General features: G+C 36.5%; 1 protein-coding gene across 3 annotated transcripts in view; it reads left to right on the top strand.

Annotated features, from left to right (window-relative positions):
* The window catches only part of ADGRA1 (adhesion G protein-coupled receptor A1), a 471200-nt gene that overhangs the window by 369500 nt on the left and 83676 nt on the right, over window positions 1–18024 (top strand). For all 3 annotated transcript variants that reach the window (XR_009155704.1, XM_058188059.1, XM_058188058.1), the window contains exon 15: window positions 17612–17739. Coding sequence is in view for 2 of the 3 variants with exons in the window: in XM_058188059.1 (XP_058044042.1) it covers window positions 17612–17739 (128 nt within the window). In the remaining variant the exon portion in view is untranslated. The remainder of the gene's footprint in view (window positions 1–17611; window positions 17740–18024) is intronic.

The following is an 18024-nucleotide window of genomic DNA, read 5'->3' as shown; positions in this document are numbered from 1 at the left end:
TATTCATATATTGAATAACTTGTTGTAATCGGGACTGACTCCTGTCGACATACAGCAAAATTATTTTAAACATAGAATAATATATTGATGATAATGATGATATCCACTCAGTCAAGTCTGACTCTTGGCTATTCTATGGGCCAGGTCTGTTCTGATCCAAGACCATTTTTGTCCCAAATCCATTTGATCATGGGTCGGGCACTTGTTGTGGCCTATCCCCATCCCATTGACCCTACATTACCAAAGAATTGCTCCCTGTTGCAGTAGATATAGTAGATGCAATATGTAGCTCAATATTCTGATTCACTACATTGCACTTCCTCTTAATAAGGGATGGAGTCTAGCCAAAACTATTTGGAATGGTCCATTAAACTACAAAAAGCTCAGGACAGAGCACATTATCTCAACCAATACCTCACTGGAGACAGCTTTTCATTATGCTTTTAGTTAGCTTCCTTCACCTCTCAACTTTAAAGGAGAATATAAGTGTCCTGACGTAAAAGTGTTATGTTATGATTCCTCATTGCTTGCTTGTCTTGTAGTGGGTGATAGAGAGACTAGAATCTGATTTTCATCTTTTCATTCTTGCATTGCAGTGTTTCCCATCTTGGGCAACTTCAGGTTGTACATACTTCCATTCCCAAATCCCCAACAAATGATTATTCTGGATGCAGTATTCTCACAAAGGTTTAAAAAACGGGAAACATGATTCTACTGGAATTTGGAATTTCAAAAGATAAGCGCATCAACTGAAGGAGAAGAATTAATTAGAGCATTGGGGATATGTAGGCTAAGAGATCATGCAAGGAGGTGTGTTAGACAGGTACTCAAAAGACGAATATGATTGTAGTTGAAGGAGGACGTATGAAATGATGGGAATAGGGGGAATCAACAGAAATAGCAGGAGACAGATTCAATGGAAATACTTCTGCTGGAAGTATTTAATAATACAAATACTGATATTAGTTTGTATTATTCCCTGGGCTTTGGGGAAAAATCAGCTTATTTTTGTAAACTTTTATTCAGAAGTTGAAATTGGCTAGAAAACCAACAAGAAAAAAATGCCTATAGTTTACCCAGTGTTTCTCAACTTTAAGATGTGTGAACTTCAGTTTCCATAATTCTCCAACCAGCAAGGGAAAGTTGAAGTCCACACATCTTAAAAATGAAATTGAAATACTCTGATTTAAATGAATAACTAGCAATACTGGTAGACCTCAGTTACAGTCACAATAGTTGAAAAACAATGCAGCATTGTGACAAATCCTCACATTTATGGCTGTTACAGTCTCCAGCAACCATGTGATTGTCATTCAGTGCTCCACAACTGGCATGCATTTATAACCATCCTAGTGTCCCACCGTCACATGATCACCGTTTGTGAGCTTCACAATGGCTTCCACAAGCAAAATTAATGGAGAATGTGGAAGTGAAATTGCAAGTTGCAGTCACATGTTGTCCCGTTTAATGACCACTGTGGTTTACTTAACAGTGGAAGCAGAAGTGATATAAATCAAATGGAGTCCTATGATTTTTCACTTAGAAACTTCAGTACTTAGCCATGGAGTTAGCAGCCTCATTTACCAACCACCAGTTGTGGTTGGTAAATGCGGACTGCCTGTACAGAACACAGCCTAAGGATTTCAGAATAACTGCAAGTTGTATCTAATGGCAACTGTCACTGTGCCTTTGTGGAAAGTATTAAGCTTTGTGCAAGGTGATTTTCATATTCATCCCCAGATAAGCTTCCTAATAATACTCAAGAACAGAACTGAACATATTGTAGGGCAGAGAGCTTTAGTAAATAACAAATCTGACAAAAATTGTGTGGCCTAGCTTGCCTACTTGAAAAAAAAGCAATTATAGATACAAACGTACGATATTGCTTTTTAAAAGAAAAAATGCATATCTACTACACTTTAATATGACTTGATTTGACAAAATAGAAACAGAAACCATGTTTAAGGCATGGCAGGTATAATTCTAACACTATCTTCAAAATTGTACAGTTAGTTCAGTGCACCATCAGTCTCTTCGTAGTGGATCTGTGTACCATCGTTTGGCTTCAGACACCCATAATGTCAATTACCAAGCAAAACTGTGCGCATACGTGTTCCTGTCCTTTCTTATTCAGATCTTTCATTTCTGTCTCTCCATAAACTATTTAAACCAGATAGCCACCATTTGCCATAAACTAGGAAAATATGATTACCAGTTTCAGTCTGAGCTTGTTTTCAATATCCTGTTTTCCCAGTGTGGACAAAAGAGATGGTTAATTAATACATTCTGATTTAATTGTTGGGTGCTAACAAAAGAGGAGAAAAAGAAGGTTTCTTCGTAGCCCTGCCTCATCTCCTAAGATACTGTCATCTAAATATTACTGTATTCTCTGTCAAAGAAGTGTATAACAAACCAGATATTCTGTATGAAAGAAGAGCTTCAAAGAATCAATGTATTCATGCTACTTCACCAGATTTACATCCACTGAAAGTATTCATAGTTATTTGCCCCTCTCTGTCCATTTATTTCTTTCCCTCTCTGTTTCTTGACTCATTACTCAGATGTTCCAAAGGTGCTTTTTCAAGAGGCAACTAGACTTTCTTGGGGTTTTTTTAAGATGTTTCGCTTCACAAAGAAGCTTCTTGGATGAGAAGCGAAACATCTTCAAAGAAAAAACAGAAAGTCCAGTTGAAAAAGCACCTTTGGGACAACCATGACCTAGATCACTGAGAATCTCCTTAGTCATTACTCAGAGGTTTACTCGTGGTGTCTTCTCACCATCTTTTATTTTGTGACCCAATTATTCATCTACAATTTTCCCTCATTACAGCTTTTCCTATTTAAGACAACTTTTACCCCAGAGAAGATAAATATTCCTTGTTATTTGATAAGATTTATGAAGTACTTGAATAGAATAATTCTGCTGGAGAGGATAATAGAATTATTGTTTTCTGCTTTGTTCGATGTTCCTTTAAAAAAAATATGTTCTTAATAATACAGTACTTGCAGCCATGCTAAATCTTCATTCTTCATGGTTCCTTCTTCTAGAAAGGCAGATTAACTTGCCAGCTACTAATATTCATGACCTCTAGATTCTCCTCTAGGAAATAACATCTGAAAACTGCCTTGTTCAAATGTGCTGATGTGCAGTTGCACTATTTTGCATTCTGTGGGTTTTTTTTAAAAAAAAATCTTTGCTTGCTTTTTTTTTTTTTTCCTCTTGGAACAGAATGGGGGAGGCTGTCAGATCAATAACATTTAATTATCATTAAAAAAGAGCCAAGATTAATTAATCATGTAGCAGTATCGGTGCCTAACATACCAAATGAAATCAAGGATATTTTACTATATGTTAACACATTACAGGACTGAGGCATAATTGCTTGATGTATGTGAAATCAAGACCAAGTTTAAAATAGAATTTGGACTGGTTTTAAATAAAAAGTACCTTTACAAACGTGATTATTGATGACCCATAGTAAAAATGGAGATATTGGGAAAGGCACAGAGAGTTGCTTTCACAGGAATACTTGAGCATGATATAATTAGATGGGGTGTGTCTGCCTCTGTGTGTGTGTGTGTGTTACACACACACACACACACACACACACACACACACGCATTCAACTAAATGTCCAATGTATCCTGACATGGGGTTTTATAACTGAAAATTATTCTTTCCTACTTTTTGTGTATTATCTCTCCCTAACAGATTTACTACATCGATGATAGTTTTCAGAGGCCTTATTTTGTTACAGGAACAGGTGCAGAAATATTAAGGAAGTGTTACATCAGATGCCTGTTTCTCCTCCTCTTCCTCCAGCCATCAGCTTTTAGGCAGCAGAACCAGTAATTAAAAGGAAGGTTACAGTACTTTTGTGAGCCCCATGGGTTTATATTTCTGAAGATAGGTGCTGCCCTGTCCCTTTTCTAAGTATTCATCAAGCACAAGTGTCATCATAATCAAATGCTGGGCTTATAATTAAAATTATGCACAATGCCTTCTAAAGCTTCTCCATAATAAAATTAATTCAGAAATTCTTTAGAACAGAGGCAATGAAGCAGTCCAGTGGCTCCCTAGATTTCAAAGCTTATTTTGTAAAGACCAAGACAGACAGTCCCTGCTTCTTTCCCATACACACATACACTTTTACACACACACACACACACACACACACACACACACACACACACACACACATTTTTTTAAATATAAGTGGCATTTACTTCAGCATCGAAAATTCCTACGGGCGGGGAAGATTGCAAGATGAGAGTGCGAGATGAGAGCTTGTTTGTTCTAGCCAGATGTGTCAAGCCATTTCTAAAACGAATTACAGACAACCTATTATCCATAAATAGAAATGAGTGGCAGCATCTTATATCGGTTAAAATTGTGGTGTGAACAAGGTGCAGCGTTCATTCAGCAATCTCATGAAATCAGCCTCATTTGAAAATACATTCAAAGTATGCTTTTTTTCCTGATCCTTCTCACCCTTCTGTGATCCCATTCCATGTTTTTCTCTTCAGCATCTGAGGCTATTTATTGTCATCTTTTCCCTTCGGAAGATCCTGCAAGTGGAATGTTGACTCAATGGCTTAACTGTCCCCCTCAGTACCTGAGGTTAGCTGAGGAAGGTTCAAGTTTCATCTGCTGTTTAGCAGGGAATGAGCAAGAAGCAAAGTGTAGAAGTCTTTTGTTTTATTTGTTACCTTTTGTGGGAAGTAAGAACATGTGATCTTTGTTTCTGTAGGACTTTCAGCAGCTAAGAATGAACCAGTGTCATAGCATCCTGAAGAATAGCTGCTAGAAGCATTTAGTCTTGTTAAAAGCATGTTGGAATAGTATTATTTAAATCTTCTATAAAGATTATAAAGAGAGAAGAGGCTGTGTTGTGGTCCGCCAGCAGCCTGTAAAGCTGGCAGTGGAGTCAGACAGTGAGGAGGCTGGGGAGGACAATGGGTCAGTCCTGGAGTCAGAGGAAGGCCCGGACGAGGGCTCTGCATCGGAGGCAGAGATGGGACCAGGGCCATCTGGGAGCGATGCGCGGACTCCGGAGGCTCCAGAGGCGGACAGCAGAGAGGCAGAGGAACAGGAGGAGCCTGTTCCTAGTCCATGCATGCGAAGAGCTGCCAGAAGGCAAGAGCAGCTAAAGCAAGAAGGACGACTCGGGAGTAAGGCCAGGAGATGATTGGCCCCTCCTATAAGGCTTAAAAGAGCAGCAATGGCTCTTGGGTTCTTCGTAGGAAAGCAACGTTGCTACAATTGTTTCTTGTCGGCATCTCGTTTCTAATTTTGTGGGGTTCTTGCCAAGAAAAGTCTTTAGCAGGGTGCCAAAGAAGACAAAGGTTTGTGATAAGGCCGAAGGACTTTTTCTGAAGGATTTGTTTTAAAATTAATTTGGACTAAACTGAGAAGGAAGTAATTCTCAGCTGTTCTAATAAAATATGTTTGTTTAGGACTGATTGTGTCTGGTAATAACTACTTGTGCCTAGGTCAAAAGAGGCTGCTTGAATATCTGAAGGCAAAGAATTCCATTTAAGAGTGGCAAAACAGAAGATCTGCTGCCTGTTCATGCCCCCTCACTAATGTGGAGATTATAAGCAGGCTTTCCTCAGATATTTGTACTGGATTTAGCAAGGCAGCACCAATCAACCAATGCTGTGCCTTTTAGGGTTTTATGGGCTATCACCATCATTTTGAGTTGTCCTCGGACTTCTTCTGATGATCAGTGCAGCGTGTTTAGTAGTAGTGTTACTCTACTATGAAGGAATTGTCCTGTCAACACTCTAGTTCATGGGTGTCAAACTAGCAGTGTCATGTTGCTGTCATGTGACTTATTGTGACATTCTTTTCCTTCATGGAGCTGGGGTAGGCGTGGCCTGCACATGACGCATCAGGCCCACGGGCCGCCAGTTTGACATCTTCAGTCTAGCTGCTACATTTCAGACCAGATGCAACTCCTGCATCGTCTCCAAAGGTTGCCCCTGTAGAGTGGGTTACAGTAATTTAAACAATGGTGGTCAAAGCAGAAGTTGCTGTCACCAAGCCATCTTGATCTTGGTAGAGCCATAATTAGTATACCAGTGAAGCTAGGCAATGGACTTCCCTTCTCGTGGTTTCCAACTGCTGCTTAAGCAGTAGTGATGAAGGTCCAAAGATTATGAAGCATCTTGGGATACTCCCATCCTGAGTTAATGATTCGGGCCAATGTTCTTGGATGTTTATTTATGAGAAACAGTCCAGGTGTCCTCAGCTCATGACCTTCATTTAAATATAATTTTTATTAAGATTTTCATCCGGGGTGAAATCCAACAGTCCTGAGAGGTTCTGGAGAACCGGTAGCGGAAATTTTGAGCAGTTCGGAGAACTGGCAAACACTACCTCTGGCTGGCCCCAGAGTGGGGTTGGAATGGAGATTTTGCAGTATTGATCCCCTGGAGTGGGGTGGGAATGGAGATTTTGCAGTATCCTTCCCCTGCCACGCCCAACAAGCCACACTCACAGAACTGGTAGTAAAAAATTTTGGATTTCACCACTGCTTTCGATTACAGTAATAAAAGCTTTAAAAATCTAAACTTAGAAAAGGACAAGAGAACGGGGAAAAGAATAAAAAGTGCAAAGAAAAAAGAAAAAGAATATAATAAAAAAAAAAGAAATATATAAAGAAGTGTCTTCTAACCTTCATCACAAGCATAAACAATAACTCTTCATCCCCTATAAGATTACAAACAATCACATTTCATTCCATATCTCATCCCTTGTCAGTAAGCAAATCCATAAAATATAAACCTTTTGGTATCAGCCAAAAGTCCATAAAGGCTTGCAGGAAATATCTTATTTTAAGGTGGATCATGATCTGAGGAAAGGTAATTATAAAATGAATTTTAATTTCAGACTGATATGTCTACTTATTCACGCGTAGGGACACGTTCCAACTCTGTTACTGTTACTGTTTTGAGTTTAACTCTTTTATGAAGTGAAAATAATAAATTATTTTTAAAAACTTTGGACACAATTAGAAAAATTGCTATGTGACCCCTTTGATTTCATGGCAGGCCCTTGGTTCTATTTTTAATTATAGCTTTCTTGCACTCCCTGCATTTAGGATTGCAAGACCCATGTGAATATGCTGGAATAAGAGTACAATCTTGATTCTTACTTCTGTGGGAGACTTAGTGATAAACCAGTTTAAATGTAGGTTCTTTTATTTATTTATTTATTTGGGATTTTTATTATTTTTTTATGCAGGAAAAGCAAAGGACAGTTGAGGAATTAATTATTTAGCATATTGCTAATCAGATTTTTGAATAATTTGAGTTATTGTGAGAATATGCTGGGTTGCTTAAAATAGCAGTATGTTGGTCCAAATGCATTAACAACATATAAAACTTCCAAAATAATTAGAAATTATTGGAATGTGTTTTACATGATTCTGTGTCTATGCATTTTTATGAACAATTTAAGATTAACATAAAATATTAGTTATTCTTGATGTGGATAACAGAATAACAAAGCAATGGCTAAGGATGTTACGGGTTGTTAAAGATTGTTCTTACGATGTTAAAGTGAGATTAATTTAAACAGTTACTTTTTTAATTTATCAGTTTCCCCAGAGAACTTTCTAAAAGCTCTAGCCTTTAAAAGAGCTAACCATTATGTTAAAATATGAAATGTGAACTGGAGAAAAAGACTTATTCAAATTATAAGGGTTTTACTTATTCCCTGATTTAATATCCATAAAGTTTGTTAATATTATGTTAAAAGTGAGAAAGTACTTTTGCATTATGTACTTGGGCATGATATGAAGAATTACAGATTTATCAACTGGAGGAAAGGGACAACAAGAAATAAACAAAATATTCAGTGGAAAACTGTAGAAAAGATAGAGGAATACCAGATTTATACTCAAAGATGATGATGATTTTATCCCACCTTTTTTTATGTTTAAGCCAAAGAGGCAAACATACCTGCCTTATAGATATTTCATTTCTTAAGGGTTCTGGAAAGTTTGTTTAGTATTATTTCACATGATTAAGATTTAATTATTTGTGTAAATAGTAGGTTGAAATATTGTTTCTATGCTATACAACATCTTCTTGTTTTTCCCCTCCTGTGTTTGTTTTGGCATTTTTGATGGACTGCCCTTCCTTCCTTCCTTCCTTCCTTCCTTCCTTCCTTCCTTCCTTCCTTCCTTCCTTCCTTCCTTCCTTCCTTCCTTCCTTCCTTCCTTCCTGAAGCAACTTTAAGAATGGTTCTTTTGAAGAACTGAGGAGTAGAAACAGAGTTGTGATCAGATTGCCCTAAAAATGGCCTACTGATAGTCCTACTTTTAAGAAGCTTGCATTAAATATTAAACCATGGGAGCAAAAACAAAAAACAAAAACCACAACACCAACCTTCTGCATTGTTACTTCAGATGCACTCATTTGCAGCATCAAATTGTAACTCCCAAGCGGTCCCAGAGCAGTCATTTAACCTAATTCCTACAGTATGCTGTTCATGTTTAACCCTAAACCTAACCCTAACCCATGAAAAATCACAATGTGGTAAATAAACTGGATAGATAGATAGATAGATAGATAGATAGATGATAGATAGATATTGGAGAATAGATAGATACAGATATTTCCACATGCTCACACAGACAAACAATATGGTGTAAAGAAAGAAGCTCATCTGAAAGCCTCACAAACTGAGAAAATGCAGCTTGGTATAATATTCGCAAGCAATGGATGGTAGAGTATCTGGATGCATCAACAAGATTACGTAATTAATAGGAGCACATGAGAATTTAAATGACTTCTAGGATTTCACAAAGCAAAAGGCCTCCTGTGCTAATGTCCATTATGCATCTATAAATTTAACAGCTTGACAGATACAAAGCAAGCAGGAAGGGAGCAATGCTGTACAATCTCTGGCTGCAAAGAAAGCATATACGGTAGCTGGGTGGTTGCCTTCAATTTTTTTAGCATTAGCACAAAGAATATCTTTAAGAATGGGGTAGAGGAGAGACCCACTAAAGCCTTTTCTCCATGTGAAATGTCATTGTTTCTCCTTGATCACACAACACCAGCTTGATCTGGTTTTCTGTTAAGAATTAACTGGTCTTTGTCGTCAGTCTGTGTTCTTGATTAAAGTGATTTAAACTATTCTATAACAGCAAGACATACGCAGCCCAAGCTCGTACATTAGCTGACCTCTTTTTGTGTATTACCATAGGTGTGGATATAGCCAGAATTGTAACTGTGCTTTTTCCACTTGGTCACTGGTCAGGATCCACCACCAATATTTATGGCCTATTTTCAGTGCCAATAGTTTTCTTTAATGCAGTCCAATGAGCTTCATCTTCCATTGCTAGCTTCAACTTTGTAACCAAAGTATTATGAGGCCTTAGAAATAAGTTGAGCAAAAGAGGAAAGAGACTATATGATGCTATGGACTAGTTGGACTAATAGGGAAGTCCACTGAATGATTGAGGCAATAAATTATCTTGGCCCAGGCTGCCTCACAGGATTATTATTTGAAAAATAGTAGAAAGGAGCACTATGCATGCCAATTGAATTCCTGGATGAAAGACAAGATATAAATCCAATATATTAATAAAGAGACAGACTGAAGGTGGAGGCAGATTTGTACAAGGATAAAATGCGGTTAAGATATCTACATGTTCTTTTCAGAGATGAGGAAACAGGAAAGGCAAATAACTCAATAACAGAGGGATAGAATCAAGATCATGTGTAATGTTAATACCACTTTATAATGCCTTGATAAGAACACACTTCGAATATTGCATCCAGTTTTGGTTGCCACAAATAAAAAAGATGCTGAGATTCTAGAAAGAGTGCAGAGAAGAGCGGCGAATATGATTGTGTGTCTAATCACACTTGACCAATAAAGTGTTCATTCTATTCTATTCTATTCTATTCTATTCTATTCTATTCTATTCTATTCTATTCTATTCTATTCTATTCTATTCTATTCTATTTTCTGTTCTCTGCTCTGCTCTGCTCTGTTCCATCCCATTCCATTCCATTCCATTCCATTCTATGACTAGAGGCTAAAATATATGAAAAATGATTGCTGGAATCGGGTATATCTAGCAAAAAGGATTAGGGGTGACATGATAGTGAACATTGCTATCAATGTCCCAATATCTAAGGGGCTGCCACTAAGAAGAAGGGGTCAGCGTATTATCCAAAGCACCTGAAGGCAGAATAAGAAGCAATGGATGGAAACTAATCAAAGTCAGGGCCATCATAGAACTCAGGAGAAATTTCCTGAGAGAACAATTAATCAGTGGAAAAACTTGCCTTCAGAAGTTGTAGATGCTCCAACACTGGAGGTTTATAAGATGAGATTTTTCTGAAATGGTATAGGGCTTCCTGCTTGAGCAGGGGGTTGGACTAGAAGACCTCCAGGGTCCATTCCAACTCTATTATTCTGCTAAGAGAAGGAGAGTGATACCCATTAAAGTGATAAACCCACAAATACGGGTAAAAAAAATGGACATGAAGCCACAACAGACTTTATATTGAACTGCTTAATACATTCACAAATCAAATACAGATTTTGTTGAATTAATTCTTGTTAAGGATTTAAATAGTTTTTGTGGGTGGGTGTAAATACTGGCTGCTAAGGGAATACTAGCTATTACTGACAGGAATAAGCTTGGAGACAGAATTCTTATTCAAACTGTGCTGCTGCTAACGTGTTAGCTTCAAGAGGACAGGGATGTGTGCATTATCAAATTTTCACTGCAAATTGCAGAATCCACAGGTCTTGGCATTGTCTTCATAATGAGCAGGGAAGCTAGAAAATGAGCATAAGCATAATGTATGAGAATGTAGAAAACAACTCATTTTCATTCATTTTTACTATTACAGAGTCTAATAATTTTGATCCATTAAAGTAACCCAACAGATGGAACTATTCTTTCAGAGAAAATATCTTCAAGAGTTCTTAACATGGGGTTTAGATTTCAAAAGATCTGTGAACTTGGATGAAAAAAATACATTATGTTCAATAATCTATGTAGGTAATAAAATTACTTATGGTCTGTAGACTCCAGCCAGGTGACATGGGACTGGTCATTTGCAATCCTAAGAAAGAAGCAAGGGCAAACCACTTCTGTAAACCTTGTCAAGAAAACTGGCACAGTAGATACAGTATATTACATATACTATATTTTAGTATTGTAATAACTAGTTGAGTATATTTGGGTTGTTGGGTTTTTTTGCGATACAAGATGTATGTATTTTATTTTGTGCGTATAAATACATTTTTTTGCAAAAGGGTCTGTAGTTTTCACCAAATTCTGAAAGGGGTGCAGGGCACAAAAACATTTAGAAATTCCGCTTTAAACCTTTATTTAAAGTAAGGGTCCTTGCAGGAAGATGCTACTCTGATTTACACACCACTATAGTTTAGATTAGAAGACAAAAAATTGTCAGCATCAAAATCCAGAGTCCTTTCGCTTCCTTTGTGTTGTACTTTTGTATGTGAGTTTTGAAGAATTTTTTCAGAAAAAAAAATTAAAAGATATCACAATTTATACACAATAGAATAGAATAGAACAGAACAGAACAGAACAGAACAGAACAGAATAGAATAGAATAGAATAGAATAGAATAGAATAGAATAGAATAGAATAGAATTTTTTATTGGCCAAGTGTGACTGGACACACAAGGAATTTGTCTTGGTGCATATGCTCTCAGTGTACATAAAAGAAAAGATACCTTCATCAAGGTACAACACTTACAACACTTAATGATAGTCATAGGCTACAAATAAGCAATCAGGAAACAATAACAATATAAATCGTAAGGATACAAGCAACAAAGCCAATAAATTATGAAATTTCTGCATGTAATTGAATGAATGTTTTGGCTTAAGAGGAGATCTGAATGGCATTTGAAATAGACTGGAGAAATGTTGATCAAGAAATGAAATTAACTTCAGTGACTATTCATCTTAGCAATATGAATACAACTATCATGCAGTGTTGTTGAAAGCTGCTCTCAGTATAATCCAACCAGTAGTAGGAATATGATTATCTGTTGGGTGGCATTGCAAGTTGTAAACCACTCAGAGTTTGGCTTACAATATTCAGTGTCAGCTAGACTGCAGAACAATCATAAGCCATTTTCTTCCAAACTGCTGCAGTATGAAGAAAATGAAATACGTTAGCTTTCGAAGTTACACTAATAGTCTACTTTATTGATTAGTCATTTGACCATATCAAAAGCATGAGCCTCAGCCATAGTAAAATACAATAAAATGAGATAAGGTGATACAGTGAAATGCGATTTAAAAAGCTATGGTAGGATAAAAGAGACTACAATATAGTAGATATGATAGAATAAAGATGAAAGAGTAAGATAAAATAGCATAAGGTAAAATAGAATGCAATGATATATAATAAAATGAAAAGTTCAAAACAGTCTGTGTTTAAGTAAATTTGTCTTTGCATGCAATTCCAGTGTGTTCTATAAAGCATATTTCAATGTTGCACAGCCCGAGCTATAAGCTTTGTGCTGTTAAGAAAATTGGATAATCTTTTGTTGGGGTCCTTGAATATAGTTCTGGCAAGTCGGGTTTATAGATACTGAGCCCTTGCTGAGGCAAACAATTGACAACGTCTTCTAATTCTGAAGTGTGACAAACACACATTTCCTCAAGATATGGCATTTGATGGAATTATCCGTATTTGATCATAGAATCTAGCTGCTCCCTTGGAAGTTGTACTAGCAGAGCTATTATTAAAATTGTTCGCTTTATATTCTTGCATTAAAGCAAAAATATTGCTTTTGCTGCCACTTTTGATGGTAGGTAGACTTTATTGCTCAATTCCAGCTAGGTAGCTTAGATTCTTCTATGGACAGCTGTCATTGTTATCTCCAGGATCCTTTAAAAATAGTTTCTTAGTGTCAATTTAGAAAGGAATTATTCAGACAATGAGATAATTTTCTCTGCCTTTTCTGTATTATGTGTCTCATGCTTTGTCCTCTTTTGCCAATTTTTTTAGGGGGGAGCAAAGTGGGAAAGTAGCACAAGGACAACTCAATCAGAGTTGCTAATTTTTCTCCCTTTACCTTTTGTGTCACCTGCAATCACATCATGGATTAATAGATTAAAAGGTAAAAATGCCTCAGGTTGTGTTCAGCTCCTGGATGAATACAGTTTTGTTGACAATGATACAGAAGTACATTAGTTTGTATCTGCCTTCTGGGACTTTCTTTTAACTTTCCACCTTAGCTTAAAACCAAAGTATTCTCTAGCAGTTTCCCATCCAAGCATCAACTAGATCTGATCTTGTTTAATTTCTGAGAAGGTCAGCCAGGCTCCACAACCTGCTTTTCTATTTAACTTGGTCATGAATGTTAATGAGGAATTAACTTTAGTACGAAAGAGCAACAGTCTTTTTTAAAAAAAACAACAACTGTAAATTCTTTGACTGGAACTATTTACAGCCAGTCCTATAGATAATATATAAATCTTTCATCTATTTGGTTCTTGTAAATAAATCTCAACTATGAGTCCTAGGCTACTTTCTCTCTTCAAGCTACCCCGTTAAGTTGAATTGGTTTCCAGCCAACCTGCCAAGTATGAAAAAAATTATTTAGTTGGCTACTAAAATCTACCAGTTATTTTTTTTTCCAGCAAGGAAATTTTATACTTTTAAAGCTAAAACTAAAGAGAGATCTTTCAAATGTCCATGTGTCCACAAAGAACTAGTAATTATACTAGTTGTACCATCTAAAAGTAGAATAGTAAATTTCCCATGGAAAGTTGCACGAAGCAATATTTACTTACAATTATTACACTGTACATTTCATCTCTAATTGCAATTATTTGTAAATGGTTACTTTGTAAATCTTGAAAACTTTTTGCTGAGTTATTTTGAGTTTTTTAATCATTTGGACCAGGGTTCCTCAATCACTGTGCTGTGGCCCATCAGTAGGCTGTGTGTTGTTTACAATTGGGCTGTGGACATGTTTGCAAGTGCACATGTATGCATGCATGCTTGATTTGTGTTAACAGGCACACATGCACACCTCTCATGCAAATGATGCTGTGCACACTTGCCGGCCGCTCACACGAAACCACCCCCTCTTCCTCCCCCCCTTCCGCAAAGCCGGAAAGATTGAGTAACTGATTTAGATACTTTTGAAGTTCAATACAATGTAATAAAATCATTCTGGCATGAAAGGTAGATGTATTATATAAAACTGTCTGTGAATTTGGCACTTTTGGTGTGGAAGTTGCAAATACATCAATGAAAATGGACTCTTATCAGTTTTCCTTTTCATCACTACAGTCCTATTTTGATAGCAGGACCATACATAAAATATTAGTCATAACAGAATAATTATGTGAAGAGATGGAATGAAATTAAGGAGGACATGTTAAGATGATAGAGGGAGCACCTCGTTGCTCCCATATAACAGCTATCCTGCGCGGCCTGCACTGGCTGCCGGTAGCCTTCCGGGTGCAATTCAAGGTGCTGGTCATCACCTTTAAAGCGCTCCATGGCTTAGGACCGGGCTATTTACGAGACCGCCTTCTGCCAACGATAGCCTCCCTACGACCCGTGTGCTCCCACAGGGTGGGCCTTCTCAGGGTGTCGTCAAGCTAACAAGGTCGGTTGGCGGCCCCCAGGGGGAGAGCCTTCTCTGTGGCGGCACCGGCCCTTTGGATTGAGCTGCCTCCGAGGTTGCACCAACTCCCCAACCTCCGGACCTTCAAACGTGAACTTAAGACTTTATTTTTCCATTGTGCGGGACTGGCCTAAGGGTAATTTTAAATGGAAATTTTTAAATGGGTTTTATGTCGGTCTATGACCGTTTTAGTGATTCGGCCTATTAAATATTTGGTTTTAATTCTGTTTTAAATTTGCTGTTTGTATTTTGTGTTTTTAAATATGGCTGTAAACCGCCCTGAGTCCTTGGGGAGAAGGGCGGTATAGAAATTAAATTATAAATAAATAAAATAAATGGGAGAAATTGCAGTTCAATGGGAAGAATTTCTATGATAAAAATGAATGTTTTGCCAAGGGTGATGTTTGTGTTTCAAACAATATCCGCTTGGATAACTGATGTACCATTTAAATAATGACAGAAAGATATATCCGAGTTTGTATGGCAAGGGAAAAAGCCAAGATAATTATAAAATACTTCAAGATACAAAGGAATGAGGAGGACTGTGACTGTGTAATTTGAAATTGTATTTTGCAGCCTGCTGCTTAGTTTGGGTGAATTGAGTGGGTTTTACTGAGTAAAGAATTTTAGCATGCTCTGAGATTCAGGTGACATAGTTTTCTATGGTACTATAAAGTTAAAGTTAACGTAGATTTAAGAATCATTATATTAGAAGTGCCATATGGAATAAATATAATTTCAGACGATGCCTGAAAATGGCTGAAAACTATTAGGGCCTTTATGGGTCTTAGCATAAGAAACATTTACAGGTAAGAAACAGTATGTAAAGAAAAATGGTAACTCATCTAGTAGAGTTGTTAGAATAAGAACACAGAGAATATAAGATGAAATCAAAAGAGCAATTGGTTGCAGAGGTTTTAGTTTTTAATAGTTTTCATATGCACAGTTCAAAAAGAAAGATTTGAAGGTAGATAATAGGGCATTTGGAATTGAGCAGCAGAAGACAGAATTTGAAGTTGAACTATGTGCACATGGTGAACATGTAATTGTTAAAATGTATAAACCTTTATTGAAACTTGAAACAGATGAACAAGAAATGATAAAATGGGCTAAGGACTTTGAACACAATATACTGATGAAACAGTGGGGAAAAACATTATGTTATAATATAATATAGATATTTTATACAATGAAGTACCACTGGTATATGACTTCAGAAAATTTGTCTAAAATGTATAAAGAGACTTTAAATTAATGCTGGAAGGTTGGACAACATGAAGGATCATTTTATCATACCTGACAGGCTTGTAGAAAGCCAGAGATTTCTGGGTTCAAATACATACAAGAAGTTAAAATATTAATATTGAAACCAGAACTTTTCTTGCTGGGATTAATGGACAGCTAATTAGAATACAGTCATGGAAATTTTTATAAATGATTACTGCTGCAAGACTATTATATATGCAAAGATTAAAATAATTTGAAACACCCTTAATGGAGAAATAGTTGGTGAAGATGACAAAACTAGCAGAGATGGCAAAATCAACTTGTTTGATTAAAACTACATTTATCGATGACTGGAAACCCCTTATGGACTTTATGAAAGAAGAAAAAAATGAACGTGATTTATGGGTTTGAAAGTTAGAAACAGTTGCTTCAGGAAAGAAGGAAATTATGATGAAACGTTAGAGATAGAGAGGACAAAATATAAATATATAACTGCTGTTCAGAAGATCAGAAGCCACTTCTTAATAATATTATTTTCTTTTTTCTTTTCTTTTTTCACTGTCTATTATTTTTCTTTATTATCTTTATTTTCTTGTATGATTTTTAGTTTGTTAAAAATTTCTTCAATAAAAAAAAATTAAGCGGTATGTGTATGTATATCATAGATGAAGTTGGATAATGATTATACAATCTGTGAAATGCAATGAGATAGGAACTGAAAGCCACAAAAATGAATTCAAGATGTGTCTTGAGGGTTAGCAAAGAACGGCAGGCATATTTTGATGTATAAATGAAGTCTGGTCAATGTATTTGAAAAAGGTGTTTTAAATATGCCCAAGCACAAATAAATACCTTCACATTATTAAAGCAGTTACATTTTTCAAAGAACTGTCCTCACTTTCTTCAATAGAGGTGTTACCTTGCATGTACTCCAGACAGCTGATGACAGTTCTGGAAGCAGAGATATGACCCCTACAAAAGATGCACATTTAATTATATACAGTAAATACTTTGTTCACAATGATGCATATTGCAAAACGCCTCTTTTGAATGCTTTACACAGTCCTGAGAATATGAACCATATACTGGAAGGATGTAAAAAGAAAATGTAATTATGTAAGAAATACTTGAAGAATGTATAAAGAAATATACATATCTTTATATAAGAAAGGCTCAGTTGGGCCATCTTTGAACACAAGTTTGTACATGCAAGAATAAGATAAGGTTGAGGTAAGAATCTCTGTGTTGGCTTCAGTTTCTTTTCCAGGCACTTATTAAAAGCCATAATCAGTAGAAAGAGAACATGGCTTCTAGATGAAAATGCAGACTTTTTAACCATTGTTCTTTTATCTGAATAAAATGATTTTAAAAACAAAAATAATATTATTCTTCCCAAGGCATTGAAGAGGCGACATTTAGGATTCCTCTTCAAGTGCACAACCACTAACATGAGACCAGAAATGTGTAGATCAAACTTTGGCAAGTTTTAAGAATTCTGAACTTCAACTCCACAAATTCCCCAGCCTTCCATGCTTTCTGAGGAATTCTGGGAGTTGAAGTCCATAAGTCTTAAAGTTAACAAGGTTGGAAACCCCTGGTGTAGATGAAGATAGTTGATTGTGAAAAGCTAGTATTAATAAACAACTCCCCCAAAAACCTAGTGTTACTCTACATAGAAGGCAAGTATTGCAATGATTAATTTGTTTCATCTTCCTTCTTCGACAGGATCAGAAGACGGTGTGGCCCCTATCCCAATACCCAGGGGAGTTCCTGCACCCTGTGGTTTATGCATGTACTGCGGTCATGTTATTGTGCCTCTTTGCTTCAATTATCACCTATATTGTCCATCACGGGTAAGAAGAGAGGTGCAGATTATTAACATTAACATTAAGTGGATTCACCCACTTTTTGTTCTTTTGCTACATAAAAAGATGTGTTAAATATTATACTTCTCTCCCCTTACTCCCCTTATTTTTGGAAGAGAGTTGCTAAAAGGGATTTCATAACTATATGCAATTTTCCCATTCATCACTTTCATGAAAAAGTTCCTTAATCCAGTGCAGAAGAAGTATGTGTATGGGAAAGACTGAGGACATCAAGGCACTTTGAATGCTATTTAGAGCATCCAAAGTTTGTTT

Source organism: Ahaetulla prasina, chromosome 6 (genome assembly GCF_028640845.1).
Source record: "Ahaetulla prasina isolate Xishuangbanna chromosome 6, ASM2864084v1, whole genome shotgun sequence".
NCBI lineage: Eukaryota > Metazoa > Chordata > Lepidosauria > Squamata > Colubridae > Ahaetulla > Ahaetulla prasina.
The sequence above is the reverse complement of the archived record's forward strand: the minus strand, read 5'-3'. Positions and strand labels throughout refer to the sequence as shown.